At 44.1% G+C, this 24,352-nt stretch overlaps 1 protein-coding gene across 1 annotated transcript in view; it reads right to left on the reverse strand.

The window, feature by feature from the left end:
* Tfap2d (transcription factor AP-2 delta) overlaps positions 1–16,510 on the reverse strand; it is a 60,305-nt gene extending 43,795 nt beyond the window's left edge. Inside the window, exons 1-4 of the mRNA XM_028868088.2 lie at positions 15,685–16,510; positions 12,205–12,265; positions 2,015–2,180; positions 1,715–1,833 (exon numbers count right to left, since the gene is read on the reverse strand). Coding sequence (XP_028723921.1) covers positions 1,715–1,833; positions 2,015–2,180; positions 12,205–12,265; positions 15,685–16,233 — 895 coding nt within the window. The 5' untranslated portion in view covers positions 16,234–16,510. The remainder of the gene's footprint in view (positions 1–1,714; positions 1,834–2,014; positions 2,181–12,204; positions 12,266–15,684) is intronic.
* Positions 16,511–24,352: the final 7,842 nt, after the last annotated feature.

The following is a 24,352-nucleotide window of genomic DNA, read 5'->3' on the forward strand; positions in this document are numbered from 1 at the left end:
GCTTGCTTTATCCAGCAGAGCTGCATAAGATGATTGCTTGACCACGTGCATGCATGGTTACCAGGTGTTGAGAAGGGTCTGCACTTGGATGTGCGGTATGCTTTGATCTAGCAAGGGAGGTCTTCTGCCCTGCCCCCTGGCATTCCTTTAAAAAAGCCCTTTAGAAGAGACAGAAGGGACTGGTGGATAAGGATCCAAGCCCTCCCGAGGATATCCTGTGTTTCTATCTGTTTCTCTCCTCTCTATCCTTCTATCTAAATCTCTTATCCCTCACTCCTCAAGAGTACCCTGGAGAAAAAGGTAGGGATCGGTCCTCCATGGTTTGTTTCATTTTGTTTGGCTTGTTGTTGTTAACAGCATTTCTTTCAGTAGCCGAAGGCATTCTGGAATTTACTATGTAGCCCAGGCTAGCCTTCTGCCACTCTCCCAAGCTAGGTTACTATCATGTGTCTGGCTAAGATCATAGAAATTCTTATTGTTACTCAAATACATGCCATACATTTATAATATGAGAAAGGTCAATGTGATAACTTATGCTTCTCACTCTCCATAGCATCATATACATAAGCTAACTGATGCAACACAAGTCTCACAAGTGTGTTCTTAAAACACTTGGCAAAGAAGGAAAGCCATCCACCATTTATATTTAAAATGGTATTATGGATTTTAAAAGAGATTTCCTCTGGCATTCAAAATCCCACAAAACCTGTTACTCAGTGGAGCTGCTCCTTAGAAAAGGATTGTATGAAAACGTGCAGTTCAGTGCTTTCAGAAGAAACAAAGGAAAAATATGAGAGAAAAAGTACTTGGCAGTACATTTCCACCTCCCTCTATATACTACTTCTTAACATCAATTTCTCCCTGACTCAGTTTACCCCTTAATACCCTCAATTCACAGAAGCATGAACTTAAATGTGCTTTAAGAATGTCTACAAGCCCTAAATATGTTTTTAAAATGTCTGCAAGTCCAGGAGAATTCTGGGAAGAGGAAGGGCAGAGTCAGAGTTGCTGGCAGATGCACAGGAAGCAAGATAAAAATGACACACTGAGAAAAGGTACCAAGCCACATGGCTAAACATAGATAGGAATTGGGGGTTAGTTTAAGTGTAAGAGTTAGCTAGTAACAAGCCTGAGCTACTGGCCAATCATTTACAATTGAAAAAGAATGTCTACAAGCTTGTGGGTATGGTGGCCTACACCTTTAATCCCAGCATTTGAGTCAGAGGCAGACAGATCTTTGTAAGTCATAGGCCTGTTAGAGTTACATAGTGAGACCCTGTCAAAATGTCCACAATGTTTAATGCAATGTGCTTTTAGGCCCAGTAAGTTATGAACCTCACAAGGTTGTTTATCCTACTGAGTTACAATGGATTAAACTAGATTTATTCAAACTCTAAGCTAATAAAGCAGTGAGAAGACCATGGCGTTGCTGCTGTTCTCTGAGGAATATTTGGTGAAGTATCACACATCTTCCATTGCCTTCTTCCACCTTGCCTTTGATTGCCAAGCATAGTAAGTCAATTGATATCCCACATATTAGCCATACTTTCTATTAAGGCAAAGTTAATCATTGTCAAAATTAATTAGGAAGTTTTCCTATTATTGTTAATGATCACCCTTAACAAAACTGCAGTAAGGCAGTAAAATTAACCAAGGCTTGGAGTACCACTGAGACCAGTGTTTCATTATTTCTTCGAGAACATGAAAGTCATACCTTCGACTAAGGAAGTGAGGAGGGTGACATTCGCTGCTTTCCGTCTTCCAGCTGGCAGGTTTAGGCCAAGCCTATCCAGTTTCTCTCTTAGGCATCGGCCACCATTCTTGGATTTTGCTCTGTGCAGAAGCAAATGACAATTAAGTTTGGTTAGTTAACACTTGGAAGAAATTATGAGACAACTTGATCTCATGGGGATGATGCCACAGTGGGTGGAGGATAAAAATACAGAAGGCTCAAGAGTGAGAGTGGTATCAGTTCAGTTACCCGAAACAAGGTGTCTAAGCAGCTTCATCTTACCTCCTCAGAATGCCTCCCAGGAGCGAAGCATTGAGGCACTCAGGTGGGGAGAGACGCCTCTTTACCTCAGCAATGGTCACCTTGTATTTGGAAGTAGAACTGAGAAGGGACAAACGACCAGGAACTGAGCAAAACAAGTCTGTGGGGTTGACCACACAGGTGCCACCTTGGAAGTGAAAAATGTACAAGTTAGTAATAGTGAAAGAATAGAGCTCTGTGAGAGGCCGGCAGTATCAAGAGATACATGGCAACAGCCGTGTCTCCCTTCCATTTACATCATGCCAGGCTACTCAAAAGACAGACTTCCAAGAACTAATTAGGATTTTGCATATCACATAGAAAATGAATCTGTGTGTACCATTGTAATCCTAGGCAAAGTTAGCACCTTCTACAACATAGGCTGCCTTTACAGTGTTCATTTTGACATTATTGCGTCAAGAAACACAGCAGTACGTTAATGTCCCCACATCCAACAGTTAACCTCAGAAAAGCAGTTGCTATTGGCTCACAGTTACATGTGTCTGTGCACATGTACAGAATGGATGGAAACTTTTGATGCATGCTTTTCTTTTCTAGAATGTTCACAAAGTTACTGCCTTCCTTCCCTCATCCATCCACCAGCTAAAGGCACCAATCCCCATAGACACTAAAAATCGCCTGCCCATTGCCAGAAATCTCTATGCCGGTGACAATACAGTCAAATCTGTAGACCATTCTTCGGTCTGTACTGTCAGCACATGTAGGCAAACACAGTGTAAGACTGAGTGCTAGCTAGTTACCTGCATTAAATATGACTACTATTATCATTATGATGGTTGTTTCACAATTACTGTTAGGGTGCAGGGCAATGGTAACCATTCAGAACATCACCAAACAATTTCACCATGATGGAGTTCCTTGGTGATGGGGTATCTTCAAGTTCTACGGAGCCTCTTGAGCCTCATACTCCTGCAGAAGCAGCCTACTCAATTCTCTAACCTCAGACAGCTCTCTGGCTAAAATCGACTTGGATACTCAAGTGTGAGTATCACTGGTCATAGTTTCTTGATGCTCAACTGCTAACTTGCTTCAAAAATCTCCAGACAAAGCCCACCCTGCTAAAATGATAGGCATATGAAGTTGGGATATAAGGCTACCTTTATATGCCCCAAAACCATTGCCAAATTCGAGTTCAAAACTCTGTTTTCTTTCCTCCCTCCCTCCCTCCCTCCCTCCCTCCCTCCCTCCCTCCCTCCCTCCCCCTCCCTCCCTCCCTGCCCCCTCCCTCCCTTCCTTCTTTCCTTTCTTTTCTTTTTTTTTTTATATCATACAAAGTGTGTGTGTGTGGGGGGGGCAGGCTAGGATGTCAGATGTCCTGGAACTGGAGTCACAGATAGTAGTGAGCTGCCTGATGTGGGTGCTGGGAAATGAACCCAGGTCCTCTGCAAGAGCAGCAAGTGCTCTTGACAGTTGATCGACCCCTCTCTTTTGTCCTTCACAGCTGTTTTTGTTTTGTTTTGTTTGGTTTGGTTTGGTTTGGTTTTTCTGAGCATTCATTTTCTTGCTTTAGTTGTAGGTAAGCTTAAGTTACTTTTCCAGAAAAGGGAATTATGAGAGAAAGGAAGGGAGGGAAAGAGATTAGAAAAAGAAAAATGCAGAAGACTGTTGCCCCAAATCCATTTACTAAGAGGGTGATCTGCTTTGGCTTTCTAGGGAGAAGCTAGTCGGGAGTGTGGGATCTTAGACCCCATTCTGTCCTCATTCAGAATCTATGTTTTGAAGGAAGTCACATGCTGCTCATACTCATTAAAGTTTGAGAAGTACTGGACTAGAATTTATCCCTTGCCCCCCAGGTAGCCCCCATCATCGCAACAGCCACAGCAAGGAACCTCTGTTCTTTAGACTCAGGGGTGTTCCCTGGGCATGCCACCTAAAGAACCTGGGAGGACATGAACATATGTAAAATAATCCCAACCTGGAAGTAAGAATATTAAAATATTTCCAACCCTATGATGCTTGGAATTTTTCCTAGCTGTTTTACAATTACCCCTATTTCTCTTTAAAATAAATTTATTTGTTTGTTTGTTTGTTTGCTTTGTTCCCTGTGTAGCCCTGACTGTCTTGGACTTACTCTCTAGGCAAGGCCAGCCTTAAACTCAGAGATATGCCTACCTCTGCCTCTCAAGTGCTGAGAGTGAAGGCGTGTGCTACCACTGCCCAGCACGTATTTTTTTCTTTGACACTTTCATGCATGTTCATAATGAATTTCAGTCATTTTTATCCCCATTATCTTCTGTCATCCTCCTTCTCTCTGAAACCCTCTTCCCAGCAAGTCTTTCTCCTGTTTCTCTCTCTCTCTCTCTCTCTCTCTCTCTCTCTCTCTCTCTCTCTCTCTCTCTGTCTCTCTCTCTCATCCTTTGAACTTAATATTTAATTATGGTTGCTTACATAAGCATGGGTGGGGTTTATTTACTGGAGCATGGGCAAGGGAGGGCCTCACCCATCTCTAAGGAACTATTTCCATCTAATGGTCGCTGAGGGACACAGTATCATTCCTTCAGTAGTGTACCCACTGAGAAGTTGCCTATGCTCCAGTAAGTAACCTCCTACCCAAGTTAGCTTTAAAATTGCTAATGATCAAGGTCTTTCTCCCTTAATAATTCTGAGCTAGTTTATGTGGCCCAATGTTTCCACCATACAAAAAGGAGGGAGGAGAGAATGTTAAGCCATCATGGCAAAATCTGTTGTGTATTCCAAAAAAATTCCTCATACCATTTTTTGAAAAACGAGACCAAGGTTTTAAAGTCTGAGAGGTCAGAAGGTCTGTCAACTGTTAAACTAAAATCATTTTCTTGGAGCCAAATGTGTAAAAACTGTAAACTATCTTCTTCAGCAGCTGGAAACACACAAATTTACTAACTCTTCCCCACTTTGAATTTCTACAGAATTTCAAAAGTAATAGTAATAGCAACAACATTAGGAAAATTTCACAGATTCTTAGGGGTGGCTATCTACTCACTCACTTTCATTTATTCTTACACTGTGTACCTATAGGTACAGAGTGCACTTAAAAATAAAGGAAATTGACTTCTTAAAAGTTGAAATGAACTGAAAGTCAAGATAGTTTCAGTGAATCTAGATTTTATGGTCTGACAGTCAGAGTCATGACCTGATTGCTTGGGGATTTCGGTCGGTGTGAGGAAAATATCAAAAATTAAAAAAAAATGTGTGTATACAATATCCATCCACTCTTCTCCTGAAAGGAGGTCTCTACCTGCAGTCACTATGAACCAGAAGCAGACATATATCTTAACATTTAACATCTCTCCTTGTATACCAGTCAGTATTTTACTAAAGAAAAAGAATTAGTCTTAAGTGTCTGAGCATTTTACGTGAGTTTTTTTCCCCTTTCTTCTGTCTGCTAGGAATTTTAGACTTCTCCTGTCCTTAGTGGATTAGAAACTCAATTTAGCAAGAAAATGTTGGTCACAATCTTTGAAAAAGGAGTTAAGTCTAGTTTTCCTACATTCAAAAATCTGTCACCTTTTGGCTTAGTTGAAAGTAAGCTGCTCCCCAGGCATCCTCTGGGTAGGCTACCTAGCCATCTGTGAACTCTGGAAGCCCTGAATGTTTCTGCTCTTCCATCCATGTTGGCTTCTGGCTTATGCTAAAGTAGGCATGTGTTAGGTAAGTTACACAGGCTGCATATTAAGAATATGCTTTATGCACACACAAATTGCCTCAAGGATTTATTTTGTATTCAGAATTATCCATCAACTCTAGACTCTTTTATTTTTTATGTCACAGAATCTTTAAAGGGAATTTCTGTTGCTTTGATACGTGGCATCGTTGCAGCCTTGGGGGAACTCTCTTATTCTGGCTAAAGATTGGGCAACTTGTAGAGTTTACATCAACTTGGGGAACCTGATAGCTTGCTTCCCAGTGGGTTACTTTTCAGGAGGGCAGAGGAAAAAAAAAAAGCAAAAACAAAGACATGATAGCCAGGGTTTTGCATTTGTAATGAAGGTAGTGACATGGTAGAACCTAGGTAAGGGAATGGAGACTATCAACAGTGATGATGAGAACTCAGAAGACTATCAGAATCGGACCTCAGCAAGCTATTAACAGTAGTCATTCTGTGTTCCCCACTCAAGGCCCTCATGGTGCCTCTGAGGCCCCTCAGCCCTTGCAGATGTTGGGTGGTTCTCATTTTCTGCTCAGCATGCCAGTTGGGGATGCCAGAGTCAAATAGGTTATGTAGAACTTCTCAGGTGCCCGCCCCTCCTCCACTCATGGTACACGGAGAAGCAGTATTTCTACAGAGGTCAGTGCTTGCAATTTTTGCGAAGAATCTATAAATTCTAGTGATTAGCTATGTAAGAAGTTAAGAATTGTCTACTCCAGATCAGTTGTGTAGGACATGCCTTTAAAAAAAAGTCCTAATTCTGCCAAAATAACAGGAAGAAGTTAGCTAAATTCTGTAGTTATCACTATATCTGGCACAGAATAACACAAGTTTAGACTGCCCTTTATACCCTGATAGATCCTGAAGGGCCTGAAGAAGGAGCTGCACTTCTCTTGGTTAGCCTGGGAATCTGTCCTTCTGCCTTCAGACCATGAGTTTTGGGGGTGGGGGAACATTGGAACTTGCACACTAGCTTGGAGAACAATTCTTTCTTAATCTACTTGAAAACTGAAGGTGTTCATACCTATTCTAGTGGACAGATGCATACTCAGCAGCCTGAGTAATGAATGGCACCCAACACTAACTGTGCTGAGAGGCTACCACATCACAGGATAAGCTCTGTGAAGCTGGATACTCATTTACCCATTGTTTGCACTTCACCCTAATGGGAAGCCAAGTGCTAAGTCTCTTCTCACCCCAGAGCGAACAGAAGTGGTTGTCTCCAAGGAGCAGCATGTGAGCAACAGTGCTGAGTCTCCGCGCCCCACCCACCCCTAAGAACACACCCAGTTGTTTCTAGAGGCCCCCTGGCGCCTCTGCAGGTGCGACCCATACTTCCTAGCCTGCTTCAGCTCAATAGGCCCCAGCGCACAGCCCACCAAGCCGGCCCACCTCAGCACCGCCCCACTCTCCCGAACGTTGGTGTTGACATAATTAGACCAAATCTTAGGAGCGAAATAAATGTTCTGTTCGCCTTACAGCCAAACAGATGTTTACAATTCAAATGAAAGAAATACAAACGGTAGGGATTTTTTTTCCTCCCCTTCTTCATCTCCAGTGATCGCTTTTTTTTTTTTTGATACATTAAAAATGTGTAAGCGGAGACAAGAGTTTCCTATCCCTGTTTGTTTTGCGACTTCATTTCCGCGAGGTGCTCTTGTCCGACAGGTGGGGTAGGATCTTCTGGGCTGTTTCCCCCTCTAGCCTTTCTCCCTTTATCAACTCTCTATCCCCGCCCGTGGGATTCCCCCTCCCCCTATGGCAGCAGATATTAATTGTAATCAAACAGCAAAGAGGTGGGGATGTAGTTGCCATTGCGCAGGCCTTTGATGGTGTGTCAGCAGCGAATTGTGCTGTTCAGATGGAGGGATGCGCTATTACAGGTGTCGCTACATCAGGTTGCAAGCGGCTGCTTCCTCCCGGAGCCCGCACCTCGTCCCAGCAGAACAAAAGAAAAGGAACTGGGTACGGGATAGATAGCCCGTTGCCTGGTGTGTGCTCAGTGTGTGCTCAGGGATTAATTCCGAGTTCCCAAAGCAAAACGTACTTTGGACCGTGGTGATTTTCCAGAGCAAGGGAGGGGGGGAAAAGCGAGCAAAGCACTTCCTTCCTCGTGAAAAATAACTGTCCAACAAACTATGCTTTGGTGTGTGCGTTTCGGAGGTCAGGGGAAAGAGACAGAATTTCAAGTCTCAAGTACGTTCATTTTAGCATTAAGAGAACACGGACGAAGCTTCCAGTGTGTCACCTGCTCTATTTTCATTTACAAAGGCTGAAGAACCAAAGAGATGAGTTCGAGCCAGCTTCACTACAAGAGATTCAGGGTAGCCGCTCACCGATGAGATTCTGACAAAGGAAGAGAGATTAAGCTACCAGCATATCTGTTTTGCCCCTTTTAGAAGCTGCTAGGAGCTAAGACTGCGATTCCAAGGTCCAATCAAGGCCCAGGAAAGTCCTAAAAAAAAAAAAAAAAAAAAAAAAAAAAAAACCAAAGCAAGGTGCTTGTCCTCCCGAGGAGCAGGCCAGTCACCGTGAAGGCGACAGAAAACAAAAAGTGTCAGTTCTATCCTACCCATTATTGATAGAGAGGGCAGTTAAAGCTAAGGCTACATTTGCAGAAAGACTTATTTTGAAGAAGAATTAAATCAGATCAGACAATGTTTGCGCGGAGGTATAAACGCCTCAGCCTCAGCGAGCCAGTCACCTCAGCGATCCGACACACTCCAGCTCCCTTAAAACGTGCAGAGTTCAAATCATATTAATTCCCCCCAAATGTTTTGATTCAAAGTAGTTTGTATTTTGTGTAGCCAAGGGCAATCGGGAGAGCGCTCCTGCCTGCAAGTGGCCGGTGGGTTCCCTCTCCGAGTGGCCCAGAGGCTACAGCGGTATTTAAGCTTCGGAAATTAGCCTGGGGCTGCAAGGCAAGATGATCACAAAGCGAAACAAGGGCGCTGCCCCTCTACACTTTTTTCATCCCCCCCACCTCCTTCTTTTTTTTTTTTTTAGTTTGCCATCCCGATTTCACAAAAGAGATCAGGGCCAAAGAGTCCCTTTCCACCCACATACAGGAAGTCTGAGTCTTCTCATCTTCAACCCGTGTGTGAAGGCCAGAGCCCCTTTACCCAAGTGAACCCCATATCGTGATTCCATTCTGAGTCCATTCATGATTAACTTCGTCACCATCGTGGTCCTCATCAACATTTTATTATTAAATACTCAGAGAGAAATGAAAGGCCCGGGTGTCTAACAAAAGGGAGGGGCCATGAGGGTGCCTCAGAAGAGTCACCAGGAAAAAAAAAGAGTGGGCTTTCTTTTCTTTTTCTTTCTTTCTTTTTTTTTAATGATTGAAAACATAGGAGACTCCTGTAAATAGAAGCCCCATTCCTTCAAGAGATGCCTTTTGAAACCCACTGTCTGAATATTCAACGAAGGCAAAGCTCCACTCTGTACGAACAACATTAATATGATCTCTGCAGAATTTGTTACTCAGAAATATTAACATATCAAAGCCAACGCCCGGGGCGAAAGAAGCTATCGATACGCGAGAGCAGGGTAAAGTAAAGATTATTGGTTCTGATGGTCGGAGCGGCGGAGCTGCGGGCGAAATCGCGCACACCATTAACCGGGAGTGAGCACGCAGGGAGCTGGGCCTCGGAGGCGGGCTGCAAATATTTTATCTAGGTGGTAATTACCTCGCTGCTACCTCCCTGGTCTGTCCACGTTATCTTTTGGCTATCAGACTTTCGTTTGCAAGGGAAAAAAAATGTAACTGACATTTAACAAAGTGAGTCTGAGAAAAGACATTTTGGTCTTAATTACATATTTAGTGAATGATGACCCCTTATCTGTCCACCCACTGCAAACCAGGCCGGTTTCTCTCTACCCACCTCAGGTACCACAACCAGGCAGGCATCTTTCCTCAAGGCAGGCCTTGGGAGAGAGTGTCTGGCGAAGTGAAACTTTTTTTCTAGTATTGTAAATGCTTGATATTATCAGGAACGTAAATATACCCAAGAACTATGACATTCAGAGGGCCGCAGGGGCAGTACAGATCTGCCTTCGGGCCACAGAGATTTGTGAGAGAAAATAGGGAAGCATAAAGACTTTAAGGGAGATCAGCCTGAGGAGCATAGACATTGTCACCACAGGAGGGACGGGAAGGGAGTAGATGACTTAAGGATTAGATGTTCTGTTTTTGATGACCTGAGCTATCCGATATTAGGAGTTCTGCCGTGTGCACAACGCGCTATGCCAATGAAGAGAAGGGGTTTCATAGGTATTTTGACACAAGAGGCCTTGCCAGGGCTGACAAAACAGAAAAGTCCTTACTATCCACTTGGAAACTGTGAATACTGATAGAGCTACAGAATCATCCATCCGTCCATCCAACCAACACACACACACACACACACACACACACACACACACACACACCCTTCTCTCCAGAGCCAAGATTGTTCCTCTCCTGTAAGAGATGTGGGAATGGGAAAAAGTGGTCAGATGCTGGGGTCTGAATTACTCAGAGGTGGGGACTTCAGATTTTGTTGTTGCCCAGGTTCCTTCCCGTGGAATTGCATTCTCCTCCACAATCAATGCTTGGTTTAAAATAGCTGACTAAGAGAAGGATTTTAGAAGGTGAAACAAATAGGTACTGAGTTGTACAAAAACAAGAAAACATCACCCACGGAGCTTCGCTTCTGTAGCTGTGATACGGTAAGAGCGCACTTCCCTCCTTTAGACACCTCAAAGCTTAGCTCCTCTTGGATGGCCAGAAAAAAGGGAGGTGTTACTAACTCTCCCAGGAAACTTTATTGATTCCACGGCATCTACAGTCCCAGCGCTCAACCTGGAATTCATCTTGTCAGTTATGCTACAATCATTTGGGTGTGATAGTCAAGCGTTGGGGGAGGTACTTTAACAAGTACGAAGCAGAATGCACGAGCCGCGGCGCAAAGCTCGGCTCGCCCAGCAGCCGGCTTCCTTCCCTAATTAGTGGCGCTGTCCTTCAGCACCACGGTGTCTGTGCGCCCTGAGCGCTCGGCCTCACCTTTAGTGTGTTTCTTTCCCAACAGACACCAATCAGCAAGACTTACTGAGCCTCCCTTTCACTGTGTATATTTTACTTGTCCAACAGTTATGAACAGATAAATTTAATATTCAGAAACTTGTCTCTGTTTTATGTTATTCCAATATGGCTGAATACAGGCCTGGCTGGAAAGCTTAATATTGTTCCTTTTAAATAACTATGAAGAGTGATATCCATACTCTAAAATTTTTTTTGAAATCTCAAAAGTGTGCAACAATGGGCTTGAGTAATTCTTTGAAATTCTACATAAATTCCAAGCACACAGTTTTTTGGAACAGCCAAGGTCTCAAAGATAAGCATTCTTTGTTTCCTCTTCTGATGTTTATAGTGGATGACGAGCCATGAGATCTGCACTTAAACACAAAATATTCCATTGCTTTAGGAGAGGACACCATTCCTATAAAACAAGCAACTAACTTTGAGAGAAATGGAGAGGGACTAAGGGACAGCTATCTGGGACTATCGGTGATATCGGTTTAGTGGTTTGGTTACTAGAGACAACTGTGGCCCTGAAGCAGGAATTAGTCTTGGTGAATAGGCCCCATCTTATTAATTCGTATAAAGTTGGGATAACAGCTGGTCCCTCTTGCCTCATGTGCTCCTCGGGTTACTGGGCATGCTAGGAAAATAAACTTCAGAGGCTCGGGGTACAGTTAAGCAGGGGAGCCAGCAAAATCTGCACTGCCTTGAGGCCCTGTGAATGTCATAGTTCAAAACCTTTTGTCAAAATGGAACATCTGAGATACAGCCCCCTTCAGTGCCTTGGCTGAATGCACCAGCTCTCTTCTCACCCCCCTTTCCAATGCCATGGGTAACTCTGGATTCAGATGTTTTCCTCAACAGATGGGAACAAGAAAGCTTTATCCAGTACACTTAACACTACCTCCTCCTCCCACCCTCTCTTAAAGAAAGAAATCTTCTGGACGCTTCAAAAAAAATAAGGCAGCTACAATATTGGTGACTCATTAGCCTCCTGGAAAGCCTCAGTGATACAGCCTTTCACAGAATCCCTCAAGGCCCATGGCTAACACCATCACCCCAAACACCCAGGCTGTGGCTGGCACATTAGGTCTAAAAGAAACCAGAATTGCTCCAGGATGTGGTATTGGTGAAGGGAAAGAAGTGTGAAAACTTTTGTTTTAAATCCTGGTAATTTTCTCCCTAAGTTTGGGTCTGTCGCCATTCTGTGAGAAGTAATAGATAGCTCCTAGCATAAGTCTTGAGGCTTACTCAGCCCTGAAGTGTCAGTGAAAGAAAGGAGGCTTTTAAATGTAGATATGACTGTTATGGATCTGGAATAACCGACTCACATAACCCTTCTTTGTTTGTTTGTTTCTTAATCAGCAGACAAAGAACCCCGATGTTTACAAGCCTTCCCAGGTCTTCAAAACAAAGAAATGGATTAGAGATGAATGTTTGAGGTCAAGGTGTTCTACTCACCTCTCCTTATCACTCCCCCTTGGCCGTTGAGAACAATCCCACACTGGGCTTCCACGGAACCCTTCGTCAAAGAAAAGGAAAGAGAAGCATTCAAATATGATAGGCATGACCATTTGGGTGAAATATTTCAGACTAGCCTATCCCTGACTTCTGTCTCAGGCAACCACTGAAGGAATTATTGACAAAACAAAATTTTAAGGAAACTATTTTAACAATATAAATACAACATAAAACTTCTATCCATCTCAAGGTACCCATTTTACTTCACTCCCCAATATTACACTTCAGAGGTCTTAAGAGATTTTTCTTTTGGACCCAAAAGAATGAGAAGTCCTTTGAGTCCCGAGAAGGAACATAGGATGCACACAGGTAGCGCATGTTCACCACTTTCTGGGTGAAGAAAATTATAGCTTGAATGTCAAGTCTGGAATTGTGAGTTTCTTTGGAGGTTCAGAGGAAATATTTCACATGGAGGACTCAGAATATCTTCTAAGGATTTGGTTTCCCCCAAAGCAGGAGCACCAAACAATTCTATCCAAAATGGGCCCTATGGAGGAGACACCTTCAGGTCCACTCTCTGCGGATCTTCAAGCTCCTAAGGTGCTGAATGATCATTTGAACTGGAAAACTAGAAAGGATTTGCTGATTTGTTATTAAAAAAATAAAAATTTCTCTGTGTCTGTCTTTTCCCCCCTTCTGAATCAAAACGTGTTAAAAGCTCATTTTCCTTCACAAACAAACGAGGTATTGGACATGAAAGAGGCCTTGAAGGGTGTTAACCTACCCAACAGCCCGTGAAGAGTTAAGTAAATGCGGAGAGAGTCGGTGCATAATAAAAACCCACTTTACAAAACAACCTTTACAGCCCTGGCTCCCTTTTGCCTCACCATTTTCACCATATTGAGGCAGGCCTGTAAGACCCCCCTTTTCAACCTACTCACCAGCTCTTTCTTATTTTAAATGTTCTGCCTTAAAGTGATTATCAAATCAATATGAAAAAAAAAAACTTGGAGACTGAGCATAAATTAAAGCGGTGATGGGAAAAGGTGTGACAGTTTCCTTTGTTGGCCATAGCAAATCTTTTTAGGGGACTCAAAGATGGAACTGAAGCCACAAGACCGTTTGCATCTGTTAGGCAGACTTAGACCGCCCTCTAAACCATTGGACTTTCACTTAAAATTCTGTGCAGGGAAAAGTATATTTACATTTGTTGCATTTGAAATGAGGCATATGCTGATGACTGTTTTAAAAAGGAAGAACTAAAAGGAGAGAGACGGGTTTCCCCCACACACTCCTTCTTTTCTTGTTTTAAATGTAGCCATGGTTCTTTCTTTTTTCATTCTACTAAGTACATCCAGAAGAGTGGAATAGCTTTATATATTTATAAACTTGTCCTAGTCTTCATACACATTATAATACATGCACTTACATACAGAAGTCTTCATGACCATACATGCATGTATGTATCGCACACCATACTCTTTCATCTAGTATCTTCAAGTGTTTCCTTCCTCAGTACGATTAATGTTATTTCAACACAAATAACAAAAAGAAAACGAAGAACAACTGTATAAGAGATAGTCTGAAATAAAGATTTGAAGATATCTGAAGTGTAAAAGGTAAAGGACACCCAAGCTCTCCAAGGAAGCAGAACAATTTCCCCTCTCACTCTCTGGCGCACTGTTAGGATGTTTATTTTCTTAGAAGAAACAGATCTTGGTCTCTTCACTTAACATACTTTTCCCCCTTCATAAGTAAAACATGCTGTTTGGTCAGATGACATTGCATAAATGACCAGTTGAATGGCACTAAGTCGAAAATTGGATAAACTACGGTGTCCTTTTGCACAGGATTCTGTCTTTGTCTGGTGCTTGCAAATGTTCTAATCCTCTCTTTTGAAAAATGCCTAGCTTTGTGCCTAGCACAGAAAAAAAATTTGTACAGATACAAAAAAATCAGCAGCAGACGTGGCTATTAAAAGGAGTAAATAGGTTTTAGTTGAGCTAAGCATTGAATGGCAGATTTTTTTCCCTCCTGAGACATAAGGGGATCCTTGTGAAAAGTGTAAAAAAATGCCCTAAGCGTATAAAATTATTTTGTGAATATAAGTGTAGCAAGTCAAGCTTTAAGGAGTGAAATCTTTTTTCTTGTGCATGAATCATGTGGTTATGACTCTTTGTTGGAACTGTAAGGGCTTTCACTTTAATTTAAAATTAATCTCTTGCTCAGGGGTTGAGGAGGGGGAAAGATATTCTGTGCGCAACAAGAGATCTCTTCTGTCTCCAAGTTGTGCTCCTGGAAATATCTTCCCAGTCTTCGGGAGAGTGCGGAGATGGCAAGCTTTGTGCAGACCAAAAAAAAAAAAAAAAAGAAAGATGTGCTTTCCACTTAAAGAAAGTTCAAGTTGGACTCTTCCAGGTTCCTACTCTAGATCTTGGTGGGTTTTTATCGATTTGAAATGTGTCTAAGACAATGGCATCACTTCATTAATTCCTTTGTTGGCAGTGAAAGTGGAAAACGTGTTAAGAAAGTAGGAGACTTGATTAAGTGGTGGCCTCTGCAGTGTCTGAATACATTTCCTTTCTCTTTCCCTTTCTTCCTCCCTTCCCCATCCCCTCCTTTTCACTTCCCGTTTTTTTCCCCTCTATTTGTCTTACTTCCTTTATGCCCTCATTTCTGACAGGATAGCGAGTTGCATCTTACGTAATATGGAGTGACCTGAGGAGAAAGAATAAAGACGAAAAACATCCTGCTGGGCTGCCAGCTTGGGTATGCTCAGGCAGAGCATTCCCTATGCCACAGCATACCATACAGTTATACTCTGGCGAAGTGCATTGTGCAGATTATTTTATTGGGGCTGAGTTCTGAGGCTTCCATTTGTGGTTCCTTATGTGACACTTGATGTGTTTGTGAAACTTTTGCTCAAGCTCGTTCCAACAATTTCCTGAGAACAACCTCTCTCTCTCCACTCATCCTGAGATTCCCCTACAGGCTCTGTTTAGGGCAAGGCTAGAAATAGAGTAGAGCCTGTACATTATGGAAATTGAGGATAGAATGAACTGGTCGTCAGCTTGTAGCGCATCTTGCTCTGAGACCGCTAGATTCAAACCCAGCTCCACCGACCTCACACACACACCTTTTCTCTCAGGGTCAGAAATGTAGATTCAAAAAAGACTTCTGATGACTGGCCCCAGGTAGGGGTTGCAGCTATTGATCCAATGAGAGGAACGGAGTGGGCACCGGCTTCCTGTAATTTGATGACTTCCCCTAAGTCGTGTGTGTGTGTGTGTGTGTGTGTGTGTGTGTGTGTGTGAGAGAGAGAGAGAGAGAGAGAGAGAGAGAGAGAGAGAGAGAGAGAGAGAGAGAGAGAGAGAGAGAGAGAGAAGAGAGAGAGAGAGCTTTACAGCCAGAGCATTAACGGAGAGCGGGAGGGGGAGGGCGAGGGGTGGGCGCAGACAAATCCGCTGCATGCTTATTTACCTGCAAGTCGTCGGCTCCCGCGGCGGCCAGCCCCAGGCTGGGCCCGGGCAGGAGTCTTTGATCTGGGTGCATTCCATACTGAGAGCCATGGCTCATGAGGGACAGGTCGTGGCGGCGGTAGGCATCGAGGCAGCCCAGCTCCCGCCTCTGCTCGTCCAGGCAGGAGGACTTGAGCGCCCGCGCATTGTGCAGGTTAATAAAGTCGGTGGGCTCCCCGTGGTGAATCTGCTGGTAGTACTGTTGTGAGTGGTGGAGCGAGTTCAGAGAGTAGGCGTCGGGAGTGACCGCCGGGTGGCTGTGCTGGAACTCGTAATGGAACGACTGGTGGTGAAGCGGGGTGTACTGGTGGTTAGTGGAGAAGTAGGGGGACGCAAACTCGGTGCCGGTGGTGGAGTAAGTTAGAGGAGAGGAGGAGGAATAGGCAACCGTGGAATTGGCTACAGACTCCAGACAGCCAAGCTGCATCAAACGGTAGCTGTTTGATCCGTCGTGACGTATCTGGAAGGAAGAGGGGGAAAGGGGAGAGCAGAAAAACTTGAGGTTTGTCATTTTGCAACCAAGGATCCACTCTCCCAGAGTCGGGAGCTTTCCCTGCTTCTCCTAGGAGAAAGAGAGCAAGCACGCTGGGCTCCGGAGAGCAGCCCGGGCTCAGTGAGCGCCTTCGCCAAGCAGACTTCCAGAACAGTTGAACTGGGGGTGGGCGGCCTCGTCTTCACAGTGGAGAGAGTGGGGTGGGGGGAATCCCCCACCCTATATAGGTGGGGGCGATATCACACACGCATACACAGTCACACACAGACAAACAGTCAGGCAGACAGACAGACAGACAGACAGACAGACACACACACACACACACACACACACACACACACACACACACACACACACACTCACACGCCCTTCCCTTCCCAACTTGTGCTTGGAGCTAGGCGTCCGGGTCAGGTTTGCAGGTGACCGGGGGCTGCGGGGAGCGGGAGCGTCCACAGGCAGAGAAGCTACGATGCACCTCTCCGCTCCAGCAAACCCTCGCACGGCAACGCCGCCTGGCCAAGCCAAAATATCGTCGTCCACATATATAATTGTATATATATTAAAAATCCCAGTCTGTGCAAATTGTTCAACTTGCTCACTTCTGTAGCCGCCTGTATCCCATTCCTCAAATAAGCCCCTTGAAAAAGGGGTACGTTCTACCCCATCCCCCACGTCCACCTACCACCCCCCATCAGTCCCTTTTCTTTGCTTTTCGGAGGATCTTTTCTGTGTCTCTAGCTTTCTCCTCATCCCCCCCTTATTGTTAGGATTATGCTTCTCCCTCATTACCGCAAATGGTGCTTAACGTGGAGAGTTGCCCTCCCTGGCGACAGATGTCATAACGAACTTTTCTCCCCTTCCCTTCCTTAACTTCTCCCGAAAGCCAGATTATAATTAAACGTAACGGTCCAATATAGATTAGAGGCAGGGGAAGCTGCCACCACCGCCCGCCACCACCGCCGCCACACACTCACACACACTCACACACACGCGCGCGCGCTCACAAAAAAAAAGTAATAATACCTCCGCATCGTGGACTAGTCCGGGAAAGGTAGTTGACATGTTGGGTTTCTCCAAAAGCTTACGGTGCAATTTCCCCCTCCAAAAAAAGAATCAAGAAAAAAATCCAAAACTTCTTGTATTTTCCAATTTTTTTAAAGGAAAAAAAATGCTCTGTAGATACAGATCTAAATTGTAATGGTTTTGCCCGGATCGGATGGCTCCTTGCCTCGTACCCACTTAAAAACCTGTAGGAACAAAATTTTCCCTCTGCACAAAAGCAGCTCCCTGGAACAGATTTTGTACTTGCTGAGAATTTCTTTGGCTGATGTCGTAGGTCCCTTGGTAATATAGAAGTTTTGAAAATTAAGCATCAGCACTGAGAACGGGGAGGACAATAGGCAGAGGAGATTATCCCATGAGACAAGGAATAAATATTGTATCTTCGCCTAATAAGGAACTGGAGCTTCTTTCAACATTTTTATCCATTTTCCCCAACCTTTATCGTGCTTTTCTATACAGACTGAGGTGGGGACTCATCTCTGCTGAGAGCATTTACACATTTTTATTGTGAAGATGGAAATCTACCCCCAATATGTGCATGTTACAGACAGAAATATATATTAATTAAACCTTTCTTTTACATGACTGAGCACTTGTTCCTATTGGTTCTACTCCCTGGATGCTGAAAGCTGATTTTTTCCTACAGACATTAGACTCAGTCTTGCCCAGTTGGGGTGTCTGCCTTCTTCCAAGTAAATCCAATACTGTTTTTCTCATGTTTACATTGAATTTGGGTTCTTTCTCCCTTTTGAAAGGCAACACCAGGTGGTGGCTAATATTTTTTCAGCAGTTTTTAAGACAAATAACCATGATGGACAGTCCTAAGTTTCTGTCGCAACAAAGTGGGACAGCTGAAAAAATCCAAGAGAATAAAGACGTGTGAGGAGATTGCACACTTAAGCGAACGTCTTTCACTCCCAATCCAGCCTATTTTCCTTCTTTTTTTTTTTGTGTTTTCCTCCTTCCTCTTGTAAACAGTGCTTTTTGTTTTTTCTTTCTGTTTTTTGAAGATGTGGAGCGTGAACCATTTAATAGTGGAAACAGGTACTTGAACACCATTACCTCCAAATACCCCCCCCCCAACTTAGAAGATACATTTTACAAAGAGAGGGCTGGAAGGAGACAATACACACATCTTTTCTTTTCTTGGTGGATTTCTCAACTTTCAAACAGTTTTGGAGTTTTACTTCATTCAAAATTTAGACTGCTCCACTGAGTTATCTAGTATTTTGAAGAGAGAGAGGGAGAGAGAGAGAGAAAGAGAGAGAGAGAGAGAGAGAGAGAGAGAGAGAGAGAGAGAGAGAGAGAGAGCTACAAACTCAAAATATGGAGGCTTTTGCAAGGTTTTATCAGCAAACTTGCCTCTGCAAAAAAAAAAAAAAAAAAAAAACCTGGCTGGCTGGCTGGCCCCACTGGTTCATCTCAGAGATAGACAGGGTAATTCAGTCTTAATTGCTATTTCATTTGGTTAGCTTTTAAGTGTTTAAACTGAGAAGGTGTCTTAATAACAAGCCGCAGGCAAGCAGACATGTGGCTTTTTTTTTTTTGGTTGGGGGTTTGGGAGGGTTTATTAGGATATGCTCATGCAGGGTAACTAGGGCTGTCACTCAGAGCTTTTGGCTCTATACAAATGGACAAAGGCACATGACAAGAATTGAAATGCATTGTCGGAAATAGAGATCGGAGATGCCTTGCTTCCTCACAGGATCAGCAGCCAATATTTGCTCTCCATGTCAAGGTGGACTTACCTCCCCCCTCCCCCCAATTCCACATTGCTGTCTAACAAAGTCAGAAGGCTTTTCAAGCGAGGTCAATGAAGATGAAAAGGAAGAATATAGGACATGATCTTTAAGTAGGAGGGGAGAGAAGAGCACTGTTGGTCCTTCGAGACTGCACCCCCAAATGCTTGCGCTAGAGTCTCTGTTTGCTATGTCTGAGCCCAGCACTCATAGCTTACCCAAAGTGGATCTAAGTAATATGATCATACGTGGTAGTCCATGGGACCTGAGGACTGATTCTATAATCTTGTCTCAGAAATCTTGTCCCTGAGGAAGTTCAACCCCATCTCCACCAGAAGAATATAGAGGACCTGCTAGCTCTCTTGTGAATGGTGAGACACGTTTTCTGGTACCCAATGTTAGCTTCATAACTAGTCTGCACTCAAATAGGAAAGGATAGAACCTCTCAGACAAGCAAAATTCATCTTTCTCTGACCCTCCCCAGTATCAGGAATGTCTTCAGTTAAGGTGAAGGGACTTTCACTTTTAGCTTAGGTCCAAGGAGAGAGGATGCACAACTTTCTCTTCCAGGACAACCACGAGGCTCAGGACAGTATGGCTGCCTACTCAGCCTGCTGTGGAGCCCCTGGGGCCCACATATTCACTCCTGCTTCCAGACACAGCCATAAACAGCACCTTCCTTAAAAAGGAGTCTTGGGATGCTCTTGGTAATGAAGCTTAGACTCTACCATAGGGTGCCTTCCAGCTGCCTCTTCTGTCTGAGTGCTTGACTGAGGTGTTGACAGTCATATCTCTCCATTGCTTTCTCAATTCCTACCCCACTTTCCCGAGCGACTTTTAAGCACCCAGACAAAGGGTATGAAAGGTTTCTTTAAGTTAGTTGCAGAACACTCTTGGGCTTGGAGGAAACTGAAGATCACAGAGTGAGAGAAGCACTTAAATAGACTTAAGGGTGATGGAGCAGGAAGGATAAAGTCTACACCTTTTTGTTACAGGATCTACCTTGTCAGGCTCGATTGGAACATCTTCATCCTTCCCCCACATCCCATGCCTTACATCAGCATCTTAGACAAAGGGAAACTTCTGTTGGTGAACTGCTCCCTCCCACCAATATCAACTTTTAAATTAAAAAAAAAAAAAAGCTGTTTCACTCTCCAAGGATAGTTGGGGAAATCATCTGTGCCATATGCACAAATTGGTCAGTATCCCCTCCCATCTGCTTTGGGGTTGCTCAGTGTGCTCCTTTTATAAATAAATTCATTGAGGCAGGTGTGTTTGATGCCTTGTGTGTGTGTGAGGTGCAGCCTCTGGATTTGTTTCTGTTAGACATCTCCCCCTCCTGTCCCCCTGTCATCCAATTAATAGTCTTGAGCAATTAATAAGTGACATCTTGCTTGACCCAAAGACTGGGCTTTTCAGCAAAGTTAATTCCTCTTTTTTGGTTTTCCTCCTTTCTTGGAGAATGATTGGCTACACATTCTCTAGGGGGTGTTGTAATTGAATTAACTGGCCACAGCATGCTGGATTCATGGTGACAGGCTGCCTGGGGCCCCTTCTGAGGGAAAACTGGTGGTGTGCATCCCAGTCTCAGCCAGAGGCCAGGCCAGTGTCCACATGAGCATGAAGCAACCTTGCTACCTGGTACCTCTGTGGCAGAAGAGTTCTCTTTAAGAGTCATGCCTTTCTTCCCCCTTCTATTTCTAAATCACAGAAGGGACTGTCCTACAAAAATCCTTCTAGGAATTCGCTAAGACAGCCCTTTGCATATCACCATTGCCTTGATTAGGATTCAGAGCTGGAAGAATAGTTTAGAAAGTTGAAGTTCCTCTTCCTGAGTTTCTAGGTGACTACCATGTAGTTTGTTTTAGTTTGTATCCATTCTCAAGCATTTTCACTGAAAGGATTTGTATGTACTGTAAGTCTGAGATTGGCAAACAATTAGCAGACAGCCGTCTCAGCCCTTATCCCTAACTTTAATAAGTATTTCTTCAGTTTTCTTCCTCTTCCTCCTCCTTTTTCTCCTCCTCCTTTTCTCCTTTATTTTTCCTTCTACTTGGGGCTTCTGTTTACCAATTTGCTTGTGTTGTATTAAATAAAGTAATGATTATAATTATTTAATATTATTTATCCTGTGTGTGTGTTTGTTTGTTGAAATCAAAGTCAAGCTTTATACTAGGTATAATGTCTAGCATTAAGCTACAGCATTTGCTTATAGTTGGGCAATTTGTAGCCACCCCCCCATACATTTACCAACAGGAATTAACAAATGTATCTTTCATTCTTCATGTGCCTGCTCTCTCTCCCTCTTTCTTCTCCCCTTTCTCTCTTCCTTCATTTTTTTTTAGAGGAGAGTAGAGAGAAGATTGATCCATTAATGTTATGCCTTAAGCAAGTATCTGTGCACATTTTCTAAGAATGGAATTCTGTGTGCTCTGCTGCACTGGTGCGTGCAGCTCCATAACCCAAGCATGAACTTGGAAATTAGAGACATTTTCCATTGTCATAAAGCTCCCGGCTCCTAAATTATTCTTGTTCAGGACAACAGTAGAATGCTGACTACCCCAAAGGGTCAATGCTGCTTTTCACAGAAAACAGCAGAGTGAAGATGTCCATCACACAACTGCTACCAAGAACTATTATTGGTCTGAAATCTGTGGATTATCCCGTTACCCTTCACCTCTGTGAAGCCTTATTTAAGAGCAATATACAAACGATACTTTGAGAGAACAGAGCAGCTGAAAGACCTCAGCAAGACCTTGGGCTTGCTCTTACTGTGCCTGCCCATGCGGACCCCTCTACCTCTTCTAGGATTCCCAGCCCTTTGAGGAACTCTTCCTGAATAGGTTTCTAACTGGAGCTTTGGCCCTGTAAGATATTCTTATCATTACTCTCCCTGTCAGGGACCCTTTCAATCACTCAGGGTTTTAAGGACCCGGAACCTCTCTAGGTCCATGGGCTTATAAGGGAGCCTTCCTCCTCCCCGCCCCCCTCCCTCACCACAGCTGCAGGGGGCTGGTGAGCAGAGCATTCCTTCAGGGGCTGAAGAGATAAGTCTGGCGGACTTTCCCATCCAGTGTTTGAAACCTCTGGTGGATTCACTTTGCCTCCACCGGATCGGTGGAGAGAGAAGTGCTCCAGACATGCTGAAAGTGTTTTAAAATGACTCATGTAGACGGACCTCTCTTTCTCTTGACTCTTTGACAGGGACCCCCATCTCTCTTCGGGCCCCTCCCCATTATCCCTCCCTTTTCTAGTGAGTTGCTTGCTTCTTTTTCTGGGTCTTTTTTTGTAAGTCCCTAGCTCCTCTTTCCTCTCCTGTACCTCACCACTTCACCTTCAGCAACCCAGTGGCCACTTTACATAAAAATGTTTCCCAGTTGCAAAGGAGAAAAGGCAGGCCATTTTTGAAGAGATGACTGCAGAATACGTAAGGGAAATTGACATTTCTGTCAGACTCTCGAGTCATTTCGGTTTAAGGGCTGTCACTGATTTTTAAAAATTTCCCTTTCCTTCTCTCTTTTTCCCCCTCCCTCCTGTGCGACCCTACCCCCGCTCTGCGAGCTGTTTGTCAAAAGCCTAACATGGATCTGTATTCTGGCTCAGCCTTACAGCCGACAGGCAACACGGATTCCATAATCGTACAGAGAAAATGCATTTGCAAGCAATTAAAAAGCCTTTCGAACGTATTAGTCGAAAATTAAACAGGAGGACTCTTTCATCTGAAGTCTTCTCTTTGATAAGAGTGAAACTCGGAGCTAAGGCCCTTGTCTGAGTGACTTCTGGCTCTTCGGGAACAGCTGCCTAGCCAGGGCTGGAGCTCAGACTGGGCGCGGAGTTGGCATCCCTCTGAGTCCCTCTCTGGAACTGTCTGGCCTGCCCATCTAGTCCTGAGCGCGCACCCGCAGGCAGCAGGGCGCGGTCCCCCAGGGCGCGATGCCCCGCAGGCCTCCGGCTGGCTGTCCTCATTTAGGCTGGCAACCGGTTCTTTCCGCTCAATGCCTTTTTTTTTTTTTTTTTTTTTTTGGTCCCAGAGAAATTTACTCCTTTGGGCCAAGAAACGCCTGCGTTCCAAAAGAGGTTGCCCTCTACCCTGTTCTTTTAAGAGAGTTTGAAAGTCCGTTTGACAGCCTTATGGTTGACGGTATCACCTCCGTTTACCGAGCGCTTTAAAAAGTTTATGCTAGCCTGAAAAAAAAAAAAAAAAAACCCAAAAAACAAAACATGTATTTTCTCATTTGATCCCAAAGACAAGTGTCTTCACCGCCCAAGTAGATAAGTTGCTGTAATTTTTTTTGAAATCACCTTTGTGTAGACGAAAGAATAACAAAAAAACTGACAGTACTGCTAAATTTTATTGAGAGTTTATCACGTGGCAAGACCAGCTGCCAGCATTTTACAAGCATTATCTTGGTTTGTCCTCACAACAAGCGTAGGTAGGTAGAAAGGATCAGAGGTTGCTAACAAAACCATGCCTCTACCTTCCACCCCTTCAGCTAGGCAAGGCCCAAAAAGTGAGAGCTAAAGAGATTCACATAATCGTCCAGGCTACTATGCAAATAGACTTTGAACTTCAACGTGTTTTCATCTCCAGAGACTGACCCCCTCCCGGTACCTAAACTTTTCCAAAGTTAAAACTTATTTCCTTGGTATTTTTTTTCCTCTCCATTCCATCCCAAGAGTTTATAAGAAAACTCTCCAAGTGCTATTTGTGTTTCCTTTGCATCAAGGGACAAGCCATTGTGAAGCCTTCCGCTGGAAGTCCTGTGGATTCTGAGGCAAAGCCAGCCCTCAGCTTTCCGACTGGCTCTGACCTTTAGCTTTTGGGTGTAGGATTTCCAGTGTGGTCCCTCACCCTGGATGGTTCACTAGCAGGAGTCAGAGGCTTCTGTAGGTCTTCCAGGGCTTCTGGCCTGAGTCTCCCGTGGTCAGCAGTGTCTGGGAGGGCCTCTAGTACCTGCTTTCCATGGTGCCAAGGGTGAGGCTTTTTAACCCCACAGTGGGTTCTGGGAGAGCCTAGTAATTGGGGTTTCAGTTGGAAAGGCTGCAGGAGGAGATCCTAGACCCATGGAGGCCAGGGTCCAGTTGCCAAGTTTGAGTCTATGTGAAATAACTTTTTTACTTCCAAGATGGAAGGAAAACAAAACAAAACAGAACAAACAAACAAAACTAACCGTAAGCAATTCTCTTCCAGTTGCTGGGAAACCTGAGAATATTCTTAGTAGTAGAAGGAAGGCTCAACAGAGAGGAGTCTTGAGGTCTTATTCTCAATGTCATTGTGTGGGGGAAACCATGCCTGTGTGTGTGTGTGTGTGTGTGTGTGTGTGTGTGTGTGTGTG

This window comes from Peromyscus leucopus, chromosome 16_21 (assembly GCF_004664715.2).
Source record: "Peromyscus leucopus breed LL Stock chromosome 16_21, UCI_PerLeu_2.1, whole genome shotgun sequence".
In the NCBI taxonomy this organism is placed as follows: domain Eukaryota; kingdom Metazoa; phylum Chordata; class Mammalia; order Rodentia; family Cricetidae; genus Peromyscus; species Peromyscus leucopus.